Raw genomic sequence first — 26872 nt, 5'->3', positions numbered from 1 at the left:
CACACATACACACACACTCACACACACAAACGAGCGAGATGAGGTTCGTTAAAAAAAAAAGAGAAGAGGGGAAACGGACAAAGCGAATCCCATTGAATAAAAGAATAAACGGGGAGTGGACGAGAAGGGGGAAAGAAGAGAGTTTGAGCCGCCACGGTTGGTGCTTTTAAGAGATTTTGATAAAATGCTGTGAATATTATATTGATTACGATTAACTATAAACTATTGTAATAATGTACTAACGTTGTACGATGTACGATGCGACTGTTGTTGATACGATTGAGAATATTTTATACAGTTGACAAGGGGAGGTTGGGAATGTTGAGAACGCGCGTGCGAGGGAGGGTGGGGATAGAGGAAAAGAGGAGTAAGCAGGAAACGTCCACTTAGCGAAATTCTACGCGGTGCAATTCGATTTGGTGTGGACACGCAGTTATAAATTTATAATAGGAAAAAATTCAGAGAGAAAGAGAGAGAGAGAGAGAGAGAGAGAGAGAGAGAGAGAGAGAGAGAGAGAGAGAGAGAGAGAGAAAGAGAGAGAGAGAGAGAGAATTTGTTACGAGTGCGCTGGCATTAGTGGCTTCTTCGATTGACTTTCGTTCATTTTTTTTTTTTTTTTTTTTTTTTTTTCCCAAATCAACATCATCTTTTTTCGCGTTTTCGTTGTCGCGAGTCAACGAATCATGTATGTATGTACATACGCGTTTGACGTACGAGCGATGTACATCGCATCGAAAACATCGATCGATTTCGTCTCTCGTTTCTCGTGCATCGATCCGACAAACTCGCGAAATGCATTTCGCGGTAAAATGCAGTCTCGGGGAGTTTTTCATCCCCTAGAGACGCCCTAGTACGCGGATAGGTGGCTACAAAGGGATTGGAAAAAAATCGAGCCCGTGATTCTCGCGAGCAACGCGAAGGGATTCTTGGATACGTTTTCGCGGCGCAACTTTTTCACAAACAGATCAAAAGAGTTGCAAGGAATACGCGATGACGCGGTGGCCATTGAGACAGTGCAATACCTGACTACGCGACACACCATTCTATGTTACTTTTTTTTATTCATATATAGTATAATTCTTATTTAACATTCTTAAGTATGTAAGATAGTTAGATAGTTTAATAGCGACTCGGTTTCCGTGTGATACCGTCTTTTATTCCATATTCGCGAATTCATCTTTATTTATTTATAGCCCTCGAAAGAGTCACTCGGACGTACGTACTTTTGAAGACACGAGGTCTCCCCACGTGGCTGTCATTTCCACAGTTACGATTCATCATTCAATAACGAACAAAATATCGATCATTAATCGCAGATTAATGCCTCGAAATCAAACATGAATGAATCAAACGTGGCGTCGTGTCGTATATATATGTGCAAATATTCGCAACAAAGATCGGGTTGACAGAATGTTTGAGATAATAGTTTTTCGTACATTTTTCTGCTGCACAGTATGAAAATAGTCTTTGAGCTTTTTCGTAATTTTTAAAAATTTTAGTTAGAAAATATCTCGATAGTCGAGAGAAAATTTTTTTAATTATTAACTTGGAGAAATTTTTCCTTCACTACTTTAATTATTTATAACTTAATAATATATAAAAAATAATAGATATAGTGAAATAATATAACACAAAAATTTTCCGCCAAGGAATAATTGGATTTTTATCTGTAAATCTCATCTCGCATGTCTGTTACAGTGTACATCCTGCGAATTTTCCGCGTTATATACCACCGATGACCTTAACGTTCGAGTGATAGCGAGAACCAGTATTCGAGATATACATACTTTTGTTTTCCTATTAGATAAGGTAAGATAATTAGCGCGTAATGCAAATGGTGGCCTGTGTGAGCAGACTAAGCCGCTAGGCTTTATTCCGAAAATTATCGTCGACAGCCGGCCGGTCCGATTCCTCAAAGGCGAAGATACAAATGTAACTCCCACTTGATTTCCTCATGTGGTAATTTAATTCGGCGCGACACGCGCGAGGACGAAAAACAGGCGCGCGTCTTCGCGGATCCGCGAAAGCGATAAACATATTATCGTGGTCGCAGGCGATTACATGCGAACGAAACGCAACGACGAGCTCTTTTCCCGTTTCTTCCTTTTAAGCGATTCGATGAGCGCATTGTATATTTAGCAGCCACTTACTTTCCGTCGTTCTCCTCGCAAGGGCCTCCCCCTCCCCCTCCCCCTCCCCCTCCCCCTCCCGTCGAGCGAGTCGAGTCGCTCCAGGTCGATCGATCTCTGAAATATTCATCGCATTCCGTGCACGGAGGCCTGCAAAACGGCATCGGGAAGGAATCGCCTCGCGGAGAATAGGGAGGTATCGCATAGCCGATACTAACCAATTTCGATCCCAACTCGTCGCCAATAGATAATCTCTTAAAAATTCACCCTAGAATGCTAACTCTCACATTTTTAAAGGACACGAATCTATATCTTAGAGAAATATTATTTTAAAGCTTGTTTTTTTAAGTCAATTTTACACTAGGATAATTTTGGAAATAATAAATTAATTTTAATACTTTTAACTCTCTTCGATAATAATATTCTGGGATATATAAAAGAATTTAAATTTATTACACCACACACACACACACACATATTCTTAATTTAATACATTATAGTTTGATGACGCATATTTTATTTACCGTTAGTATTCTAGGGTTAGTAGTAGGTTACGCAATGGGCAGTTAAGTGATTTTATTTAGAGCTGTGATGATTATACGAATTGTTCTCGACGTCTTATCGTATGTTCTTTTAGCCAATTCGTGAGTATCACGTGCTTCTCTTTTCGTTTCGAAGAAAGTCGACGCGTCTACGTCTCGATCGATGATTGTGACTCCTGTGCGGCTTCTGTGATATTTCACGAACCACGACTTTATTAACACGCAATGCACTTGTCACGTATCGTCTTACATTCCATCGCTATCTTTTAGTTTTAATCGTCGCGATATAAAATTCTCTTCTTCGCGACGTTCGATTCGAGAACGAGGATTCTTCAACGTGTGATTTTAATTGTGATCTCTCGAGCGGCGTTAAACTTAATGTTTCGAGTTATTAGAAATTGTGTTTGCTTTAGGAAAATATTGCACATTTTGTTTTTCTATCTAATCTCCGCTTTACTTAATTCAATCCTTTAAACTTTAAACGCACAGCACACGATACTTGGCAGACGTAGACACGCGCGAACCAAAGATTATTCGAAATAAAATGGAATACTAATCGTCTAGAAAGAGAGAAATTTTATTCTGTTGTACAAAATGACATAAATCTTTGACTTTTGATTTGAAATTGAACAGAAGCATGATTTATTTTACTACACCCGTATAAAAAGAAAAAAGTATAACGTTCAAAGTATTGCGCGCTTCTATATCGCGCGGATCAATCCATTTTGACGGACAGAAGGACGAGAATTTTGTTCTACCATATACCGTACCACCGATCCCGATTCACGTACTTTTAATTAGAATATTCGTCCGACATATCGGTATTACTTTGAAACGGGATTTTAATTAATATTTACGCGTGACGGTGCCGTTAATGACTGGCGACCGTGAGGGTACACTGAAATGAGAGTTCTGCCGCGCGATTTCTGAACGAGTCTGATTAGAGAGTTGGCGTTTGGCAAATGGATCATAAAGTTTCCAAATACCGCATCAAAAATGTTGTCAGCGGGTTATAAATTCTAGAATACGATTAATTAAACTTGCGCGGCGTTACACAGCGGACGCGTCCGTCCGACCATCCGTCCGCGCGGTATTAAAATAATGATATCGCAAAATTAAACATTCGGCTCTTTCTCTTGTCTACTAAATTCTATACTCAAAGCTCAAAAATGTCTATCGCCGCGCGTCACATTCTTTTCACATCTAGATATTATTCTAGATATTCTACATTCACACATCTATTAAACTTATTTAGTTATTTAATTATATTTTGTAATATAAATATAAATTGAATCTAAAGAGAAATATAATATCAAACTTTTGCTTATAAATACCGAGCGATAAAGAACGGCAATAAAATCAGAATTATTCGAATCAATAAATTTTCACATTACGCGTAAACAAGGAAAAATGTGAAAATTTTATTTAGCAAAAATAAAAAATAAATAAATTGCACGCGCGGCAGAGATTAAAAGACAAATCGATATTTAGTATATTTGTGCGTTGTTGTCTCTTAAAACGATTGCTTTTTATCTCCGAACGCGCTCATTTACGTCCTCTTTTTTTTTTACTTTCTATTTGCTCTATCTTGATACTCTCGTCGACAATAATATCATGTAAAATATTAGTTTGTGACAATATACCGTCTCCAATTTGCATATAATCGTGTCGGGGATGTAGTATTGCAAAAAAAAAAAAAAAAAAAAAAAAGGAAAGACGAGAGGAAAAACTAGTATATGAATCACAGCTGTTTGAAATTCATATCGCGGTTTCGGTCGCAACTCTTCGTGAGTTTATACGCGTTAATTTTCCGCGTAAATCGCGCGAAGCTACGCACTTTTTATCGTCCCGATTGTGGTAAACAGCCGAGGAGTTTTTTTTTCCGTCAAGACTTATCGTCGACGACGAGTCTTTTCGCGTCGCGTCTGTTATCCGCTCGAGTCCGTCGAATCGATCGACAAGGAAAACGCTGATGCCAATCGGAGGATTCCGCGCCGGGTATAACCTTGTAATCGTAAAAATATAATGAACGCGGAGAACTGCATAATGTGCGTCGGATACCGCCCTGCGTTATCGCATCATTTACGAACGTGCATATATACGTGCATGTCACGCGCGCGCGCGCACACATCACGACAGATAAATCATAAATTGGGCAGTGACGCTCAAACAGTACTTGTGTCATTTTAATTCGCCCTCTTGTCTAAAATTAAACCCAAAGAATAAATTGAAGGGAAACATTTTATGGGAGTATTTATGCGATGAGAATGTTTACTTTTTTTTTTTTTTTTTTTTTTTTGTCTTGACACAAACAAGATTATTATCACACGTGACTGCATTCGCGAAACGAAGAACGATAGAGGACGACCGAGCGGAAATTCGGGCGCGACCTACTTTACGATGCTGGTAACAGCATTTCTCAACGTCGGACATGATTTCGTTCTTCGTGTCGGATGGAATCGGGCTGTCGTCTCGTCTCACCTCGCCTCACCTCGTCTCGCCTCGCCTCGCCTCGCCTCGCCTCGCCTCGCCTCGCCTCGCCTCGCCTCGCCTGTTTTTATCACGTTAATCTAACTCGCGAGCTTTCTTTGACGATCGCATAGTTTGCCCGTCGTCGAATTTACGACATGTCCCGTTCACGCCGAAGATACGTCGTTACTACGCGTCGCGGAAGTGCATGTATATAGTTGCAATTATTCGCGCCGCGAACACAGAACGTAAGATACAGATGGGCGATCTCGCCGTTAAGTGCAATCGAGAGGAGAATTAATGAGCGGCACGACGCGACGTGCATCGCTGGCGTAAGGTACAATCAGCAAAGTTCCAATTAATTTAGGTTTTAAGTTATCCGACGTTCATGTACGCGCAAGTTGGAGAAAGAAAGTAAAAGAGACGGAGAGAGAGAGAGAGAGAGAGAGAGAGAGAGAGAGAGAGAGAGAAAGAAAAGAGAGAAGGAGAGCGAGATTTGACATTTAGCCTCATAGTGGCTATGTCTTTTATTTCAAAAGGAATTTTTTTTTCACTTTGTGAAATTCGTTCCAAGACACCCCATGTCTCATAAATTGCAAATATTTTGTGCGCGATATATGCGCCAGTGAATGATCTTTCCTCATCCTTATGTAAGATAATAGTTGTACAGGTATATTTTTTTCCTTTCGCGAAACTAGAGGTACGATATTATATAAATGATATGACAAAATAATATTTTTATTTATAGCAAAGAAATTAAATTGTTAACAATATTTGCTTAACAAAGATCAAAGTCGTCACTGATGCATCCGTTATGTATCGACTGTGAGTTAATTATTTTTGCGACGACAAAAGAAGTCTGTAATGTGTCTTCTTACATTTTGTTTAACACCTGTCATCCTTCTGACTCGCTCCTCTGCCTCCTTCCTATTGCCGAATTCCTATTCGATCTCATCTCCTCGCCGTGGATCTTTGCGAGAAACTGCACGTGTCTCGTATATTATTGTACGTCGGACTGTATTATACATAGGGAGAATTTATATTATGTATATATATATATATATATATATATATATATATATATATATATTCCACAAGTATTCGTTGTGTACACACATACACACTTTTAGGCTTTCGTTCCGTTTAAGAGCGACTTTAGCCAAAAATACTGAAGGGATCGTTTAAGATCGTACAAAGCTCCTGTCGCCTGTTTTAGGGATTGCTTTTAATTTATTTTCACTTATTTATTACCATCGGTGAGCCGAAAATTAGAGGACAATTAGAGATAATTTTTAGATTAAATTTTTGGAAGTTTCTAAAAAAAAAAAAAAAAAATGCACGCTTTTGATCCCCCTATTCCCGCCGTCGTCAAGGGTCCTAGCTTATTGTTAGTTTCGTAGTAACTTTTGTGTGTAAGTTTCTGTTCTCTAAAGTTCCTAAAAACCCATTCTAATTCAATTGTACATAGTCTAGGCATAGTTTGTAACTTGTACTTAGAAAACGTGAAAAATAACGTAATGTCGTAATAATAACGATATGTTGCTGTAATGCGCCGCGTAAAGCGAAACTACGATGAGATAAGAACAATTTTGTCAAGATATCCGAAAACCTGATGCAGGCCAGTCTTGAGCGTAAATATTTCTTGGAGTAATCCGTGGAGCTCGATCGATTGCGTTTCCGCCGGTACCCACTTCCGTCCGCGTGCGTTGTGAGATTTTTCGTTGATAAATATAGAGCGTAATAATTCTCTCTTTTTAAGTTTTCGCGCTAATCCCGCGCGTCAGTATGTTTGGCGAAAAGTCTGCTGACAGAATCACGGATGTACGAACGTAACAGGACGGAGCGTATATGAAATGTCTAATTTATTACGTGTTCCAAAAGATTCAAGACCTCTCGTCGAATCACAAGCGTGATTAATTTACCTTTAAAATCATTGATTTTATTTATAAATATAACAATATTTTACGTCACATAACGACGACGAATTTCAATTTTATATACAAAAAAAAACAAGTTATATAAAAAAAAATTAGATAAAGAGTATATAATGAAAATAGATAAACACGCACGCGACAAGTTTTAATCATTGTGTAAATTATGTTATTACACACAGGTGTAATAAAAATGTCGTAAGAAAAAAATAATACAAGGAAAGTGCGAACGAATGTCACACAATTTTAAACTTGTCGCACTGATTAAGTAGGTATATCTTATACATATACTTCATTCTGTTACACCTTCTTGCGTCTCGTGCATCTTGAGTAGAGCGGTGCGATAACGACATAGAGAAGCATCTGTAAATACGAAGATTGCGCGATTTATTTTCTTGCCAGGTGTCATGATGCAATACATACACACATATCGAGTAATAGACTAATTCCTCTAGTTAGAGTTCCTGCGCAGGGAAGGGCAGATTTATTGACAAGTAGACTTTCTCGCCCTCTCTTTCGCGTCATCAAACGCGATAAAATAGGCACATGGATCGATGTGCGAATTCCGCGACACGATGGATTCATTTCCATATCGCGATCATCTTTTTTTTTTTTTTTTTTCCAATCATTCTTCGCGCCTGTTTCTTTCTTGCTACTCGTATCTGGAGTGTGAAGCTGAGAATAGAGACAAGAGATTGAAATATGATCGATAATAATGGAAGGGAAAAAAATTGTTAGATGCATTATCGTTCGAAAATCTTACGGCAAAGTCCAAGAGTCACGAGAGTTAAGACGAAAAAAACATGTTTGTCGTACAACTTGATTTGATTTAATTTAATTGCATACAAGAAAAATTATACATCAATTTTTAATGCACTGTCACAAAAATATGTCTTATATGACAGATAAGAATAAATAGTTTTTCATTTTAAAGTTTACACAGATATGTAGTGTACATTAATCCTATTAATTCCATAATTGTAAATTCTTTTAAAATCGAATTTTAAAATTCTCAAATGTCAGAAGTCAGAAAAATATGTATATATTAATTATAAGTGAGTAACTTGATAAAATTCTTCAAAAGTATTTAAAACAGAACCCAATACATTTCGACATTAAAAGCATAATACTGCTTATGCATAATATTTATTATATTTGCAACGATAGCATAACGTATTTATAGAGAATGGCGAGATCGTTCTTCGTTACATAACATTTGGACGAAGCGATAGTGTTCTAAATACGATTAGCAATAAAAGATAGAGGACGCACGGGCAATAATCGAGTGTGAAGATTCCAGCAGCTAACGCACGAATGTAGACATAATAAAATGCTCGATGTTTCTATTTTAGAAGCCGTTGATATAGTTTCGATCAATTTCCCGCGCGAGAGATGTATTCCTTTTATCTCTTTTCTCATTTAGTAGAAAATACACACGTTGACAGTATTAAAAGAGTTACAAAGAGTTAAGTAATCCTGTCGAGGTTGTTCCGAGGGTATACAATATTTTATCCGTCGTTAATTTATATAATATATACATACATGTATATATAAATACCGTTTTTACAGGCACGACGCAATATATGCAATTGGCAAGCAGTTTTAATAAAAAAAAAAAAAAAAAATATAAGATATTAGGGTAATTATCGTACCGATTGGATGTAACGTGCGTATGAATGCGTGATGAGTGAGTGAGTGCGTGCATGCGTGAATGCGTGCGTAGATTCGCGCAGAGTACGAATGGCGCGAAGCGCGTGTAAGGAAATAAACCGGCAGCAAAAAAAAAAAACATGTCAGATGTACAATAATTATTTAGGTACTTATTACGCCAAGCCGTGTGTCGCTGTATTGTTTCCGGACTAAAGTTCCTTAGGGGCACGCGAATTTGCTCCGAATTCGAACGCCGCCCCGATGTGATGACGGTGCTTTGTTTCTCTTTTAATTGTACTATTAATTTTTATCACCATCTCCCCTTACGCAGTATACTTAAGTTATGTAGGATTTATTTTGTTATTCTAACATACATACAATATATTATATAATATTATTATTATTAATTATTATTATTATTATTATTATTATTATTATTATTAATTATTATAATTATTATTGAAACTATTCGGTACGTACTATTACGTTTACTTAAGCATATATTATTAAAATATATGGATACCTATTTTCAAATACAAATTTCCGTTCACAATATTTTTTATTTTCTTTTCCTCATGCGAAACCTTTTAGCCATTGATACCTATCCCTTTTTATGTTTGTGCGTAATCTTATCCAGTCTTATCGATAAGTATATATTCAGTGCTACTCTTTTTCTCTCTCTCTCTCTCTCTCTCTCTCTCTCTCTCTCTCTCTCTCTCTCTCTTTCTTCTCTCTCAGTCACCGCTAATTATATTATGATGTATGGCCGTTATCTTATTAAGTTCCTCTCACACACACACACACACACATACACACACACACACACACACACACACACACACACACACACACACACACACACACATATTATACTCTACTTTCCAAAAGTTTCGAAAAACGTTTCGGTTGAGCATCCCTGCTACGCATCGGCGATTATTAATTCCAGCTTGAATGCGGCTCATGCCGGGAATTCGCATACATACATCGCGGGCATAATATTACGCACGTAATATCCATCGGCGAATTAAACGTTTTTCACGCAAAATATGGCACAATATCGAAATGTTACGAGGGACACCCGAAAACTTACGCTATCGGCGTATAACTTTCTCGACGCGCGTTATCGAGTTCCTATGATATATACCTATATATATATACATATATATATATATATATATATGTATTATTTTTCACAATGTGTCCATGATCGTATTGACGAGCGACGGACATGCAACTGTCATGCAGGCAACTAACTGTATGATCATCCAATTGATAGAGAATCAACGGAGAAAATACAATGGACGAAAAAATTTATTCGAAACGTAAATTTGATCGCATTTGGCTATTGTTACAAAAGAAAAAAAAAAAAAAACGTAAATCGATATCGATAAAGCCGCCGGCGCACTCAATCGATTGTAATATAAGTAGACATTAACAATTAACGAGTTGAAAATGCGAGAGAAAGCACACACAATAAATGGCATAAGCATATACCTATGTATAGTATTTTATCGCAAAGCATAGGCGAACAGTATGTGTAGACTTATACGACTTACACGTAGGCGAGATAGCCTTACTATATACACGCATATTATTGGCAGGCACGTCAACGCAACGTACGCGTGTGCGTGCGTACGTGTTCTGTTCTGTAGGACAGCGCGTAAGCCGGTGGGTCTCCAATACGCATTACGTTATACGCATTACGTTCGATTATTCCAAATCAAAAATATCGAAATAAAAATCGAACATAATCTTCTGTACAATTGTTTCCGACAAATCGGCTTATTTATATTATTATTATTATTATTAATTTCTCAATTTCTCATGCGTTTTCGCGAATGTTGATTTTGAGATTGAGTTGAAAAAGATATATATATATATATCTTCGGTGTGTGTGAAAAGCATTGGAGACGACGACTGACTCAAGCGAATTCACCTATGTGCAAAAGGTTCGTGCTGTCCCTTCGCGACAGCTATGTGCACGTGCGTTTCACAGTGTGATGAATTGAACAGTGTGCGTGAACGAAAACATTCGCATATCAGTTTCTACTTCATATCAAGGTGCATCAACGACGGTGAACCATCCACCAAATCGTAGGCTATTGTAATAACGCGTGTTTCGCGCACGCATGATAAAAAAAAAAAAAAAAAAAAAAAAAGAAAACGTTCCGATCCGCGGATCTGACGACGCGGCTCTCTAATTTAAATTCATTCGTTCTCGCGCAATTCATCCGGATTGCACGATGAAGGAGCGGCGGGGGGGGGGGGAGGAAAGAAGGAGAGAGAGAGAGAGAGAGAGGGAGAAATGTCTCGAATCGCGACATCACGAGACTTCGCCGCGACTTCAATCTCGCGGAGAACTCGGAGCGCGACGCGGTGCTCCTCTTTATTCGTTGAATCTCAGGAATAGACGTTAACACATTCGCCGATTCGCAGATTCGCGATTTCGAACTGATATTTTTTATTCGACCTTTTCGCGGTCGCGCGCACCCTCCTCCTCCCCGAGAGAGAAAGAGAGAGAGGGAGGAAGAAAGGGAGGAAGAGGGACGTAAAAGTTTGACAAATGATCTCCCACATCACCGCGTGTTTTTTAGACAGACATATAGAGACGCGTTGTAATCGCTCTTGTAAATACATGTAGAAGAAGTTGCAAGTGTCAGTATAGAGGCGCTCATACTCGTTGATGCCTTCCTTTATATGTTTCAAACGACTGTATTGTTACGCGAATGCACTCACACGGCGACGACAAGCGGGCAGTCTGCACGAACCTGGAACCAGGTCAGGGGATGAGAGCTTATGCTTAACGCGTAAAATTGAAATTATCGATTAATCTCGCTAACCGGATGTTCGAGTATTCAATGCGAAAGGCAAACGCGACGCCCGGAGCTCTCTTTATCGGTTATATCGACAAAACACTGTAATAAATTTGTACATCTAAGTGTAAATTTACAAACTATTCCCGGCGAGAGTTTTTGCTTTAATTTCGCTCAATGTTTATCCGTCTAATTATGTCGATTTGATTATCGAGTAATCTCCCAATGAAATTTTCGCTAATTACAATCCAGTTTAATAAGAATAAAAATTATATTTGAAGATATTAATTGGCGAATATACAGGGGAAAAAAAATGATAAAATCGAAATGCAGATTCTTAGGAAATGTAATATCCTAAGATTGAAAAAGACGCCCTCAACCTTTGACCCGAGCCGATAATTATTACTGTTAAAATGGGGAGAGAAGTGCGCGAGACAGAACAATAGTAATAAATATTTAAGATTAACGTAATTGAGAGAAGAGAGATGACGAGCAGCAAATAGCTTGTCGCAGTAGTTGCTCATGGAAGAGAAGATCGAGCGATCGAACAAAATATAAATACAGTGTAGCGATCGGGAGAAAAAAATTGGCACATTTTTAATTCTAGATTTAATACATAAATGCGCTCTATATATATATATATATATATATATTTTAGATTCTAACTACTAGGAGACTGAATTGGAGAAAAGGGGTCACGGGTACTTCTTACATGTTGCCGGTGTCGCGCAAGAAAGACTGTCGCGATTTATCTGCACGATCTACTCTATTGGTGTTTCGAGATCGCAAATTTAAATTTTATTAGATACAAAAAGAGATTCATTAGTGAGAACATGTTAATTAGTGAAAAGTTGTTGTTTAAAGTTTTTTATGAAATTTGATCCGATCGAATACTTGTATATGCGATAACAATACATTTGATCTGTCGCGAATATATACGGAGAGAAAACTCCGCGTGTTACACACGCGAGTTTCGAAATTTCAGACTAAAAAAAAAACGATATTCTAACAACGAGATTTGTAGAGGGAGCGTGCAGATGAGGGTATCGTTATTCGGACTGATATTATATAATTTTAAGCCTCTAAGCCTCTCTCTCACAAATTTCCAAGATTACACGCTTGATCGCACAAAAGACATACCGCGGATCGTCCGGTGCTTCACGCGTTCCCTTGTTCTTATAGGATCCTTACTCTCTAATTAATATCGTGATTAATTACCTAAGCAAACTCAAAACTGCTGCGTATTTTGTCAGAGAAGCGTGAAACGATGCGATTGCGTCGCGTCACGCGCGAGCGGCTAATTTTGACGATTCGCTAGCTTCGCTCAACATCTTCTCTTCTATATAACCCGCCGCGCCGTGGAGCGAGTAAGGAGAAAAAGAAAAAAAAGGAACGTAGGCGAATACAATGAAAATGAATATATCACACACACACACATACACACACACACACACACACACAGAAGAACTTACTACGCAATGAATCCGATAGCAATAAATGTAAAAAGAGGCGAGGAGGAGAAGGAGGAGAAGGAGGAGAGGAGAAGTAACCACGTGGAGATGTCGAAACGCATGTAATCGATGCTATGTATATCGTTTTCAACTGACATCCATTCGTTTCCGCGTCTCTGACGTGCGATCACTCTCTCTTTCTCTCTCCTACACTATACATATATAAATAATTAAATAAATGAATACATATATATATATGGAAAAAATATATATTATATATATATGTCAAGAGATATTTATACTAGTATTTTAATAGTTTAGTATATAATAAATATATATATATATATATATATATATATATATATACACACACAATATATAAATACATATATATATATATATATATATATATATATATATATATATAAAAGAAAAGGGGCGAATGTGTAATATATAAAACAAAGATCAGACTATGAGAAAAACCAGAGCGAGCGAGTGAGTGAGAGAAAATGAAATATACTAAAACACTCTGCAAACACTCTGTAAATATATAAAACACACATAGAAAAAAAATATTATATTCTACGATATATTATACAGGCATACAAAATACACCACACATACACAAACATATATATATATATATATATATATATATATATATATATATATATATATATATATATATATTGAATATGACTAGTGATACAAATATATAGAGTTATTGTATACACCAGCATATAGAGACAAATATGTGAATAGGAATTAATTTAAACTGAAATTAACTATAGGCAATGAATATTTAGAGATTAAGACAAAGTTTATTATGTAAAGATGCATAGGCATTATTACTACGGGGACACCTAATCATAATTATTGACATTATGATAAAAATTAGGCAGAAGAAAGAATCTAGAGCGCGATGAGAACATGTTGATAAAATTTCTTAGGTAGAGCTATATTATATATATATATATATATATATATATGTATATATATATATATAAATATACATATATATATATATATATATACTTTATTGTTTGTACATTGGGCACGAGTGCTCCCTTATTTTACTGTGATCCATGTTTTGTACAATTTTCGAAGGTCGCATCGCATATCCATGAGCTAGCATTAGGGGTAGCATTGCTTTTTCGCCATTTTTATCCCCCCGACTCGTCGTTCTGGGTAAAACAATCGCGTTTTCGATGAAAATTCACCTACATGTAGAATCCTCACAAATATCACTCACACTGGAATAACGTGGAACGCGTAGTAAAATTTACATCCACAAAAGCAGGGAAACTGCAAATATTCGATAATTGTTATTCATCGAGATCATTTAGATTCAAGTTGATCAATTTTTCGCTAAATCATTGATTTTGCTTGGTAACCATAGCTGTGTTAACTAACATTATATCATCAAAATCAAAGTTACTTTAATCCGGTTAGAAATTCGACAAAAGACAAATTGTCGTTGATATTTTTTTTTTAAACAGTTCTGAAATAGTCTGTTATGCGCCTACAAAGGACGCCGTTCTTCCGGTCGTGAATACAGAATCACTTTGCAAAGTGAAAACGACGAGAGATAACATTTTGATAATTGTTGATCCACATTTACTCCGCTATAATTTTTCCCTCGAAATAGAACTGGGTCGAAATAGATCACTTCAATATAACGTTACTTTCATATTCCTCCAAATTTTAGTAATTGTATTTTTCTTTCTAAAGACGCGAGATCTCAATGAAAGAATGTAATCGATCCTCGCGGACTGACACGAAAATACATTAAAAGATGCATTCATATCAATGTAATATTTATAAAAGACCAATAAACATGTGTGCGTGATAGAACAACGAAAATATTAGGTTGGTACAAAAAATTTATCGTATTTCTCGAATAAAAAAAAGAGTTAAAAATGAAATTTTACATGTAGTTTGTAAATAATTTTTGTTGATAAAATGAATTTTTTAATTTTTTTTTTTTTAATTAACAGGATACATTTTTTGTTTAAATATATAAAAAAGAAAGAATTATCCAAACCTTTTTAAAAAGTTCAAATACTCAACTTAATTTAAAACAAAAAAATAATCCCTCTTTCGCTCTAACCTAATATCTTCGTATTCCACTTTTTCTTTGTTTCAAATTGTGAAATAAAAGTGTGGAATCATCTGTGATCAAAGCATTCGTGGATCGATGAGCTTGCGAAATGTGCGATAGCAAAATCGTTACGATAGAAAATTGTTGAATGAAATTGCGCAAGCAGATTCGTGAATATTGCAAAATTACGTTAGGCGAAAACTTGGCGGGATGCAGGCACGTGTCAAAGTGCATCTCTTAATCGCGTCGAGGATGCATAGCGGAGGGAGAGAGGAGCGCGGTAAAAGAGCGAATAGGAGAGATATCGCGGACAGAGAGATACCCTCCGCAGAGCTTGTAGTAGTATACGTGTCTGCACACGCACGTGCGCGCATACTCTCGTGAACGATCGGGACTAAAAGAGAAAGAAAAAGAACGGAAAAAAAGGACGTAAGGAGGAGGAAAGAGGGATGCCTCTGGAGTATGTACCAACGGTTACAGCGGTTCGATCTCTCGCGAGTTGGCCGAGCGTACACGCACACCGGTGAGACGTGGACAGAGAAAAATCGGTATATACATAAATTCGGAGACACGTGTGTCCCCCGAGAGCGCGCGAGAGAAGGAAAGATAAGAAAAGAGAGAGAGAGAGAGAGGATGAGAACAAAAATGGGTAAACGAGAGAGGGAAGGAAACATAGGTCAGGGGTTGTTTTCACCTGGCGCCGCCCCAAGTCACGCCTACCTGCGCGATTCCAAGCGTAGGGTAGGTAGATACGCCTACGCGTGCGATACCAACACGCGACACGTACGTATATATATATATATATATATATATATATATACACGCGCGCACCGCGTGTTCTGTATCTAAACGTCGTCCCGTACGTTTTCAATGTATGTAACAGACGTGCGTGTGTAATGTATATTGCGTGCGTGCGTGCGTGTGTGTGTGTGTGTGTGCATGCATGCATGTGTGTCGCCGATCGCGCAGATGTGCTAGCTCCCGGTCTGAGCACGTCAAGCCTACGCCTACTGCCTCCGCACACACATGGATGGTACACACGATCGACTACTACTACTACCTCCGCGCCGAGTCGTGTCTGACTCCTATCGCGAGCTCCGGCTGTCACTACTAGCCCAGTTCGTGGCATCGCGCGGGGTGCGCGTTTCGCGAGTTTGCGGATCGGGTCACCCGGTGACACGTTCCCGCGTTGCTTCTACAAGCGGTACAATTCCGATTTTCGAATGCCTGCGGCGAGCGTGTCATGCGAGCATGCGACTGAAAAAAAAAAAAAAAATTTACGCCGCTAGGAAATAATTGGATGTTCCTAGTACGAGATGACAGGAATGACGGCAATGACTATATTTTGACAGAATCTAGATAGAAGACATACGCTTTCGATTGAAAATTGAAATGATTTTATGTTAACGCGATACGCTGAGAATCAATCTATCAATCAAAAGAATTAAAAACCAATTTTATTTTAAATTAAAAACCAATTTTATACTAAATTCTATTTTAGAGTTGTGAATAGATTATTAAACTTGTAGAAGATAAATCTTAAAAAATGTTTAATTGTTTATATAAAAAAAAAAAAAAAAAAATTGTCCAATTATATCTTGATTAGACTAATTTGTTTCTTGAATAGGGATTAAAGAGAAAAAAGATTAAACAGAAAAGAGTTTAGTTTGTCGCGTTTTTTTCAAACGCCAATTATATACGATTAATATATGATTAATGATTCTTAGTATATAATATTCTCGAATATTGATTGTATGGTAATCACGATGATTTAAATTGACGAATAAGAAAATTATTAAATCTCGAATATCATTTGCTGCTAAAAGTAGACATGAGAGAATAAAAGTTATATATTGCGTTAAAAAAAATTGCTACGATCAACTAGCCATTATCAACACTTTAAACATCGTTAATACTGTTGACCATCTTATAATGGACAATTTAAACTGCTGAAGAAAAAAGAAGTTAAACCTTGAAAACATTGTTTCATGACAGTTTATATTACATTAAAAAAATTACGACGCGTTTTTAATGCTATCGTTAATATATAATATACCGTTAATATTTTTGACATAAAACTGTTAATATTATCGAATTGAATATGAACGTAGAATTACATTGATTGATTTAATCATCCTGCGACTATATATTTTTTTCTTTTTTTTTTTTTTTTTTTTTTTTTTTCGAAGCTCACAATTTTTCTTTCGTAATGCGAAGACCAGACAGCCTTGCTCGCGTCGACGTCGTCGTCGTCGTCGTCGTCGTCGCTCGACGTCGTCGTCGTCGTCGTCGTCGTCGCCGTCGCCGTCGCCGTCGCCGTCGCGGGTTCACATTCGCGCGCACGTGTGTCCCACATCTACGAGATAGAGACAGAGACGCGCGTGTGTGCACAACGCGCGGGGTGAGATGCAGAGCGCGATGTATACCGACTCGTGAAGCACGCGCATCTCCCTCGCGCTCCCTTCGCCTCCCCCCTCCCTTCCCCTCCCCCTCGCCTTCCCCGCGCGTCCGTGCGACGGTCCGCGGATACGTGCCTGCTTGTCGCTCCGTTATTAATGGGATCTCTTCCGCGGGAATTCCGCCAATAAGGTCGTCGCGCAGGATCACGGCCTCTCTCTTTCTCTCTCTTTCTTTCTCGCACTCTGTCGCTACCCCCGCGTTCTTCCCTTCCCAACCCCCCCCCCACCCCCGGCATCTCGACGCTCAGCCTTGTCGAGCCGTTCTTTCTCCCTCTCGGACCGAGCTTTTCAAAGTACACCGCGTACATGTAAAAAAAAAAAAAGCGTAGAAAAAAATTGTACGCCCGACACGTCATATCTTACGGGGCGTGCAGCTCGCCGACGCGCTCGATAACCGCGTTTGATGAATACCGATTTATCGCATCTCCTGTGTGCGTACGTACGTGCGTGTTGCCATGGTATATACGTGTCTACTATCTTGCCTGCACGCGTAATATTTTTCATCATCTTGCACGTCCGTGTGCAAAAGTATTCGCAAAACAATGGCAAAAAAATTTGATATCTTGAAGATAGTTTCGAAGATCACGTTCGATCTTGTCGGAAAAGATTATGAGATCGGAATCGGCTGATGCCGAAATTATATGAAACGCTTAATCTGCGCAATATAAGAATATCCTTTACACGCAAAACATATATGTTGGGAAATAATTTAACGCACTGAAGAATATATAAATTTAAAGTAGGAGAGAGAGAAAATATATAAATATAATGTTCGAAAAATATATGTTTTTTCTAAAGTTATTTTACATAGAGAAGCACACAACGGAGCTTTCGCACAGAGTTTTAAGACATACCATTGTCGACGAAATACTCTTGTGCGCTAAAGAATATATATAATGAAAGCTAAGAGTACCGAGAATTTTCAGCATTGTCGGACGTCGATCGTATTGTGCACTCGTTGCACATTTCGCACTCAAGACACATACATTTCTGTCATTGTCCTGCGAAGTAACATTGTATAACCGCGATACTTAGTAAGCACATCGTTTGAGATCCACGAATGCACATTTCCACCATTTCCGCGTCCGTTTTTTTTGCCAGCGTATGTATTTTAAAAGTTTATAAAAAAAAGAACAATGAACGTTACAAATGGAAAAAAACACAAGGGAAAAGAGCTTATGATTAATCCTTTAACCTCTTCAGGGATTTTATTGACACATTATGTGTTTAGTTTTTTTTAGTTTATGAAATCATTTCAAAAATGGTTCATCTTAACGCACAGTGGTTATACATATATGTATACGTTGTTTTTCAAAATATTGTTAATTTTTTTCCTAGTACTTACAAAGTAATTTTTTTAATAATTAAAAATATATTTTGAATAAATAAAATTGAGAAAAGAATAAGTTTTTCCAACTTTTATAAATCCGTCGTCCCTGAAGAAGTTAAATTATTATAATCTATTAAATCTAATAAACTTTTTACACCCATGTCTTAATATGCAATTTGCAATGACGAATGTTACTTACAATGTGAATACGCGTACTTTCTTCCGGTTTTACAACTAAATATCATGACGTTTTCCGAAACGCTGACGAAAATAAACGTCCGTCCGTCCGTTGAGGCTCGATTGCAGCATGATCGAATTTTATATATATACATATATATATATATATATATATATTCTTTTTCTGAATTCTCCGGTAATCAAGTGAGAAAGAGAATAAAGTAGAGCACAAGAGAGAGAAAGAGAGAGAGAGAGAGAGAGTGTGTGTGTGTGTGTGTGAGAGAGAGAGAGAGAGAGAGAGAGAGAGAGAGAAAGAGAGAGAAAGAGAGAGTGTGTGAGAGAGAGAGAGCGCGCGCGTATATACTCGTACACGGAGGAAAATACACACGCGAAGACAACGCAGTGTTCAATATTTTCAGAGTCACCCTGTAGATCGAAATCTCGCATATAGTACTAACAGATTGTATAACACTTAACTAAGCTTTCCGTATAACGATACGAGAGACATACGAATTGTTATGTTTTCTACAGTAACGTTTGTACTACCGACTTACAACAATATTTGTATAATATACGATACAAGAGAGAAACGTACCTATACAACATAGGTGTTACCCAGATGCAATAACTTTTTTAAACGGTGTTACCGGAATATTTTTCATACTTGTAACGACTCGTTGCGGCGTCCGCGCCGTCCGTCCGCTACGACGCGACGCGACGCGACGCGGCCGGTACCGCGGCAACCACTACTCGTTTCGTTTTGTGCCAACCAGATCTTAGATTTTGCTTTCCCAGGATTTAATAATGTGGCTGTTAAAGCGTAACAACACAATGTAATCCGAGTTTTAAAGAACCGATGCCCACATGCCATTCCACCTTAGCACATCTCGACACCAAGCACCCACGCCCATTCGCTTGATTATCGAATATTGAAGGGAAAAAGGGAGAGCGCAAGTGTGTATGTGTTGGTGTGTGCGCGTGTGTATGTGCGTGTATGTGCGTGTGTGTGTGTGTGAGAGAGAGAGAGAGAGAGAGAGAGAGAGAGAGAGAGAGAGCGAGAGAGAGAGAGAGAAAAGAGGAATTTGAAAGACAGGAAGAAATGTGTGCAGTGTACGCACATAGTTTGCCGATAAAAAAAAAAAAGAAAAAAAAAAAGGACGTTGTATTCTTGAAACGAACGAGAGATGGAATTTGAACACTGGCGAGAAAATGTTTGTTTGCGCGAGCGGGACTCTTGAAACTATCTCGCGGCGTTAGTAATTCGATTATCGGACTTTGCGAGAGCGGATACAGGAGGAGAGCTATAAACGGAACGCAAACGCCAATCGTGCCGTTACGATCTCCCCGCGATGCATTCGGTAACGCGCGCTCGATACTCCGAGATGCACCGAGAGACATCGCGGGAAATTAAGAGCAATATAAATCGCGTTTTTTTACATAGCTCAAAATAGAAATAGAAGTCTTCAGTCAGAATATCTCGATGCTTATATATACGTAATCAGCAACATCATTAATAATTTTTTTTTTCTTTACGTTTGGAAATCTTTAATTTAATTGAAAATTTTCATTTTTTTCACAAAGACAACGCAATCAGTCGTTAATGCCTCGATCGTTTGTTTCGAGATTCTCTTGGTCGCACTCTAGAGATCACCAAGTTTCTACAACGATGAATTATGTTTCACAAAAAAAAAAAAAAAAATTAAAGATCACGTAGCTTGAAAAGAGAAAAAGCGAGTAGAGGAAACGAAACTTTTAAATTAAAAATATTGGCATAAAACGTTTAGAAACTACACGACGTGCCGTTTGTTAACTATGTATATAGCAAATCGAGCAATTATTTGCAACTTTATGCCAAATTGGATTAGCTATTTTTTTTTCATTTTGATATAAATGTAGATTATCCTCATGATTGTGCGTATTTATTTTGAAATCATTTTAATTATATATTCGGAAATGACAATAAAAAAAAGAAAACAGATGCGCAATTTCAGCATATTGCAAATTAAATATTTTTTTTGTCGCTAACATTATCGCATTAATTAAAAATGTTAATTGCTTTTACACACGTATAGGAGATAAAGTAAAGTTCAAATTTTTTCTTTTCCAGCGAAAAAAAAATTCTTATCAAAAACTCTCATTACGATTCTCTTCAATTATCTGTCATACGGAAAAATTTCATTCGACTGCGCTTTTTCGCTTCACTACTTTTCAAACACCTTGTATGTACATGATATCGCGTGATACTCGGAACTCCTGAGTGCGACCTTGCTGATCTTAGATATTATGGACTGCGATAGGACACGTATGTGAGTTATCGAAGCGCGATCTTCGCTGCGGTGGAATAAAAAAAGAAACCACCGACCGGCAGACCAGCTAACCGATAAGTCTCATTTTTGGACATCCTAGTTCAATTTCCACGAGCCGTATACGACATCAAAGATCAAAGCGACTAATCTGTCTCAACTTGCTACATGATTGAGAAGCGATCGAGTCAGAGTCTGTCCACATCGCGAGTAGACTTTTATTTTAGCAAAATAATTTCACAATTTCGTTTCTGCATCATTTAAATTATGTATTGCGTTTACAAACGAAAGATTCAGACCCAGTATATGATGTGTAATGTGTGCATAATTTATAAAGTTTACTTTAATTAGAACTTTATACAATTTTAACTATAATTAAAATTTCTATTAATTATTTTCTGTCCTCTGCGACGATTAAAAAGGTAAATTATTATTTGAAAAAGATTTTATATCTTAAAGTACTTGCTTTAACTTATATATACTTTATCTCCATGAAAATAAGCATGAAAATAATTATAAGTACATTGAAAAAAAAAAAAAAAATCATAAACAGACTCTAATCTCGTTTGTCTTCATCGCCAACGACTCAATCAGTGGAAATGAAAGGGAAATATATTGTTAAAAATCATGTCCCCGAATTCATTGTACTCCAGCGTGTCGTTATATTCAATTGGCGAGATGCACAAGAAGAGCGTTCACTAGAACAGCGAGACGTGTAAGATGGATGTGACTGATTGTAAAAAAAAAGATAACTAAACGACGAATCTAAAAGCATATCCGTCCATCCGATACGTTTCGATCTGCGCTGCGTGTTTCAGATCGTTGTTGGTTGGTCTAGTTTAAAATTTTTTTAATCCGGGATTTTTTAATACAATGAAATTGTGAACTAAAGCTCTGAGAGATCGCAATTGATTCAATCACAACCGCGTGCGAATGCGTCCAGAATTTATGAGCCGACTATGTATCTCGATTTAATACAGAGAAGAGAAGAGAAGGAGAGTTTATATATATACATACATGCGCGAACGTTTGTGTACACGTATACATTTCAGCTGTATCGAGAATCGGACATTTCGACAAAATCAGCAAAATTCGATATCTCGCGAGAGAGAGAGAAGTTGATGAAGGAAAGCCCATTCTTGTCCGTAAAAGCTCCACCAACATCGATAACGCGTTCTAAACATTCCGGAATCATTGCGGAATAGCCACAACTGATTTGGCTTGGCGTAAAAAAAGAAAAAGTAAAAAAAGAATAAAAACTGATTTGTTTCGGTTCTTAGACGAACGAATGCATATCATAGTTGTAAATTAACAATTTGTGAAATAAAAGCTGCAAACTGTTTGTGTTAACAATACGTCACATGCGTACCATATATATAACGTATATTGTATCCTTACGCCTATCTTTACACGTACCACCGCTAATTCCCGCCCGCGCCCGTGTATATCCAATCTCGCGTAAAACCCAGAGCGCGACATTATGCCATAGGGATTGTTTATCGCTATCGCAAGCTACGTTCATGCGCTACAAAGGGTAAGTGCATAGTTCATAATCTTCTATTCGAGCGTGAAACAATTGCCGAGATATCCCCTGCTGCGGCGCGTCATCCAGCTGTATTCGAAGAGACATTTTTTTTCGAAAAATCAGACCAAAAAATCCTTTTCAAATTAATCAAATTAATCAAATTTTACGACGACGTTCTCGATTGCGAAAAATTCGCAATCTCCCTAATCCGAATTATTCAAATTATTTCAAGCTTAATTAATTTCCATATATTTTATTTGGATAAATTAGAAATTTCATCTTTTTATCCTATTACGATTTGATTTTATTCCATGAAATCAATCAATGTGCTTTATGGAATTATTATTTCGACGTTGAAATTTCAAGATTATAAACGTCTAAACATTTGACACATGACAAAAGCATCCGTGCAGCAGCGCATCACACGAAGGATGGCAATCGGTCCGTCGGTCCGTCGGTCCGTCGCGCATCACACGACGTAATTGACGTTCCCTGTTGCAGGTTTCGCTCGCCCTTGGATTGGAAGCGGGCGGATGGGGTGCGCTGGTGGAGCGGACGAGCGGTGGCAGCGGCGGCGGCAGCATCCTCAGCAGCTTCACCGGCCTAGCTGGACTGGCGCGTCGCTGCGGCGTCTGCCTGGCGACATTCCCGTCGCCGTGGCTGCTGGAGCGTCACGCGTTGCTGCAGCACGCCGGCCAGACCAGCGACGACAAGCCGTTCACGTGCGAGCAGTGCGGCCAGCGTTACCGCTACCGATCCGCCTACGTCAAGCACCGCGAGCAAAATCATCGCGCGCGGCTACCGGCCGACAAGCTGTTTACCTGCGACGTGTGCGGCATGCAGTTCAGGTATCTAAAATCCTTTAAGAAGCACCGTCTCAATCACGCCCTCGAGCGGTTGCAGCGCGCGCCCGAATCACAGAGCAGCTCCGTCTTGGTCGTCTCGGCGCCGGCCGAGCGTAGCGACCAGGTATCCAGCACCGGCGAGCCGTCCCAAGTGGAGACGGGCAGCGACACCACGAATCCAGGTGACGTCGAGGAGATGCGCGGCGTGTTTTCCGAAAGCGGCCGCGGCGACGAGACCAGCGTCTCGGAGACGGCGAGCGTCCAGGAGAATCCTGGCGATGCGGTGGAGGTGCAGATAACGGAGACGACCACCGCGGCTACGCGTGGGACCGCTGGAGGAGGTGGTAGCGGCGGTGGCGGTGGCGGCGGCGGTGGCGGCGGTGGTACCAGTGGCGAGGTCGGCGACGTCGACGACAACGCCGTGGATGACGATCGGTCCCACGAGCCCAACGAGGCGGCGATCATCAGTCTAGCTCGTAGCGGCACCCGCGAGGCCGATCGGCGCGAGCGTCGTTTCGCCTGCCCATTCTGCGGCAAATGCGTGAGGTCGAAGGAAAATCTGAAGCTACACGTGCGCAAGCACACCGGCGAGCGGCCATTCGTCTGCCTGTTTTGCGGCCGTGCCTTCGGTGGCAAGAGCGATTTGACGAGGCACCTGCGCATCCACACCGGCGAACGGCCGTATCACTGTGAGATGTGCGGCAAATGCTTCGCCCGGGCTGACTATCTCTCCAAGCACCTCACTACGCACATCCATCAGCGCTAACGCGATCGCAGCTCGGCTTACTAGTCATCTCGGTGTCCTCGAAGCCGAGCAGCGAGCAATGTTCTTCTTTCTCTCCGGGGCGACTCTCGAGGGTTAATATTAGAAAATTACAAAATTCAACACAAATATAATAATATTACGTAAGCGAAATTCGACGACATTTACATTTACATTTACAGGTGCGCTCATTTGTGCAAGGTGCGTCGAGCGGCAAGCGGATAATAAATAAATAAATATATATATATATATATATATATATATCGAGTCAATTTAACGCGCTCAACTGTAATAACTTTTTCTCTAATAATGGTATTTGAAAGATAGAAACTCGCGTGTCTGTCGCGTTTACTTCTTCTCCGATTAGAGGAAAGCTACCTGTAAAATGGTAGCGGCAATAATCTTTGACGTTGTCTCGTTTAATCAACGAAGAGACGCTTCGATAACGCACATTAAAATTCAAATCTACGAGTATTTGATTGTTGATATTATTGCGAGATTATCCCTCGAGTCTCAGTCCGCGACGGTGAGGTCCAGAAACGGCTCAACCTAACCGTTGCCGAGCGAAAATTGTGCCGCTCGCGAAGAGTACGGAGCGTCGGATGAAATCACTAAGGATTCTTATTGCGAGAGGAATTATATTAGAATATTTAGAGGCAAATGAGAGAGAAAGAAACACGGTCCATCCATCTTACATAACCACCAGCCCAACAAGACGCGTCAATTAGGAGAGAATAGAAACAATGTTAAACAACGCGATTAAGCGCGACTCACCAGCGGTACGTTTGACGATGAATATACGTTTCTGGAATATACGACAGTGAGACTAACTTGTGATAAGGAATATGAGAAACCAAAAGAAGAAAAAGAAAAAACCAAAGAACGCAACGACGCGGCGGGCGAAAGCCGACGGTCAAAGGCTTCCTTTTGTTGTCTTTTTCGTCTTCGTGCTCTCCATCGACAAAGTGATATATTTATAATGTAATAGCTTAATCTCGATATACTCGGTGTGTACTCGATATGTAATATAATTCGATGATAATGCCGCGTGTGCGATAACGATAATTTCTCTCTACGCGAGCTCCGTGCAAACGCGAACACGTCGACGGATCTTTTTCACTTTTACACGGATGATTTTCACTTCGACTCTGTATAATTAGTTGAGAGATTCAACTAATAATGAAGTCACTGGTTCCTCGAGAACTCGCGGACAGATTAATTTCGAGGGAATCGAAGAAAAGAAAATACTGAATTAAATTTTTATTTTGAATTCTCTAAATTAAATTTCTTTAATTAAGTATTCTTAGCTCTCTTACTCTCCGAGATTAATTTTCTCAAGTTGTTGGAAGAGTGGGTTAAAACCTTCAGGATTCTCCTCGACTCGAGGAACCCTTTTACCGCAAAAAAAAAAAAAAAAAAAAAAAAAAAAATACTTTCGACAATTGGCGTATACGCGTGCACGGTGCATGTTCGTGTCTATGGAAACCGAGACAAGTTATTAAAGTCCCGCAATACCTACTCCAGACATCTTTGATTATGTTGTCAGAAACAAGGTGAGGCACACGCAAACACAACTTTTCGTGACGACTTTCGTGAACTTTTTCAAAGCTAGGAAGTTTTTGGCCTATTTTATTAATCTACTTTTTGTCGGGAGCAAATACGAGGGAGAGGAATCAAAATTCGATCGAATCATATCGCGGTGAAAGGATTAAAGGTTTACAGTATCGATGTGCAATATCGGGAGATGTCGTAAGAGATGTCGGATATTTCTTCGACAAAATTTTTCCAAAAAAAAAAAAAAAAAAAACAAAAACAAAAGCTGAAAATGTTATTTATTTATTCACACTATTAACACACACACATACACACACATAGATATACTTATTTATATTACTCATTATTAATTTTGAAAGATGAATAGAATATTTCTAAAAATTTAAAAAAAATGTCTTTTATATGATGTGTAATCTGAATAAAAATGGGATACATTTTTGTTTTGAGATCAATGCAAGAAGATTAAATGGTATTCGTATGATCCGTGTAAAACGACGTGTTCGACGTTGGCACCGATCGGGAGGGTAAAACCTCCCGGAAAGCGTTGTCGGTGCCTTTGAATTCTCGAATGAACGAATGAATAATCCTTTCCTTGATAATGCGGATAGCAATAATATATAATATCTATATTCTATATCTTTCGTTTCTCCCGCGTCAGAGACACCAGCGCGATTTAGGTTTGTCGTCGGGAGCCGCGAAGTAGCGTCTTGTTGCACGGTCTATATTCGGTCCTTCCAAAAAGTCCTCTCCACTTACAGTCGCTATCCACTCTCCTAGATATTGATATATGTGTATATACGCGATATATACCTACGTACATACATATACAA

General features: G+C 38.8%; 1 protein-coding gene across 18 annotated transcripts in view; it reads left to right on the top strand.

The window, feature by feature from the left end:
* Mamo (zinc finger protein 628-like) overlaps nucleotides 1-26156 on the top strand; it is a 73942-nt gene extending 47786 nt beyond the window's left edge. For 17 of the 18 annotated variants that reach the window (XM_072911481.1, XM_072911488.1, XM_072911484.1 and 14 more), the window contains one exon: nucleotides 23382-26156. In XM_072911481.1, the coding sequence (XP_072767582.1) occupies nucleotides 23382-24491 (1110 nt within the window). In that variant the 3' untranslated portion in view covers nucleotides 24492-26156. Of the gene's footprint in view, nucleotides 520-23381 lie in introns of those variants that run through there. The other variant, XM_072911492.1, reaches the window with a different exon arrangement.
* Nucleotides 26157-26872: the final 716 nt, after the last annotated feature.

The sequence above is a fragment of the Anoplolepis gracilipes genome, chromosome 2 (genome assembly GCF_047496725.1).
Source record: "Anoplolepis gracilipes chromosome 2, ASM4749672v1, whole genome shotgun sequence".
Taxonomy (NCBI): Eukaryota; Metazoa; Arthropoda; class Insecta; order Hymenoptera; family Formicidae; genus Anoplolepis; species Anoplolepis gracilipes.
The sequence above is the reverse complement of the archived record's forward strand: the minus strand, read 5'-3'. Positions and strand labels throughout refer to the sequence as shown.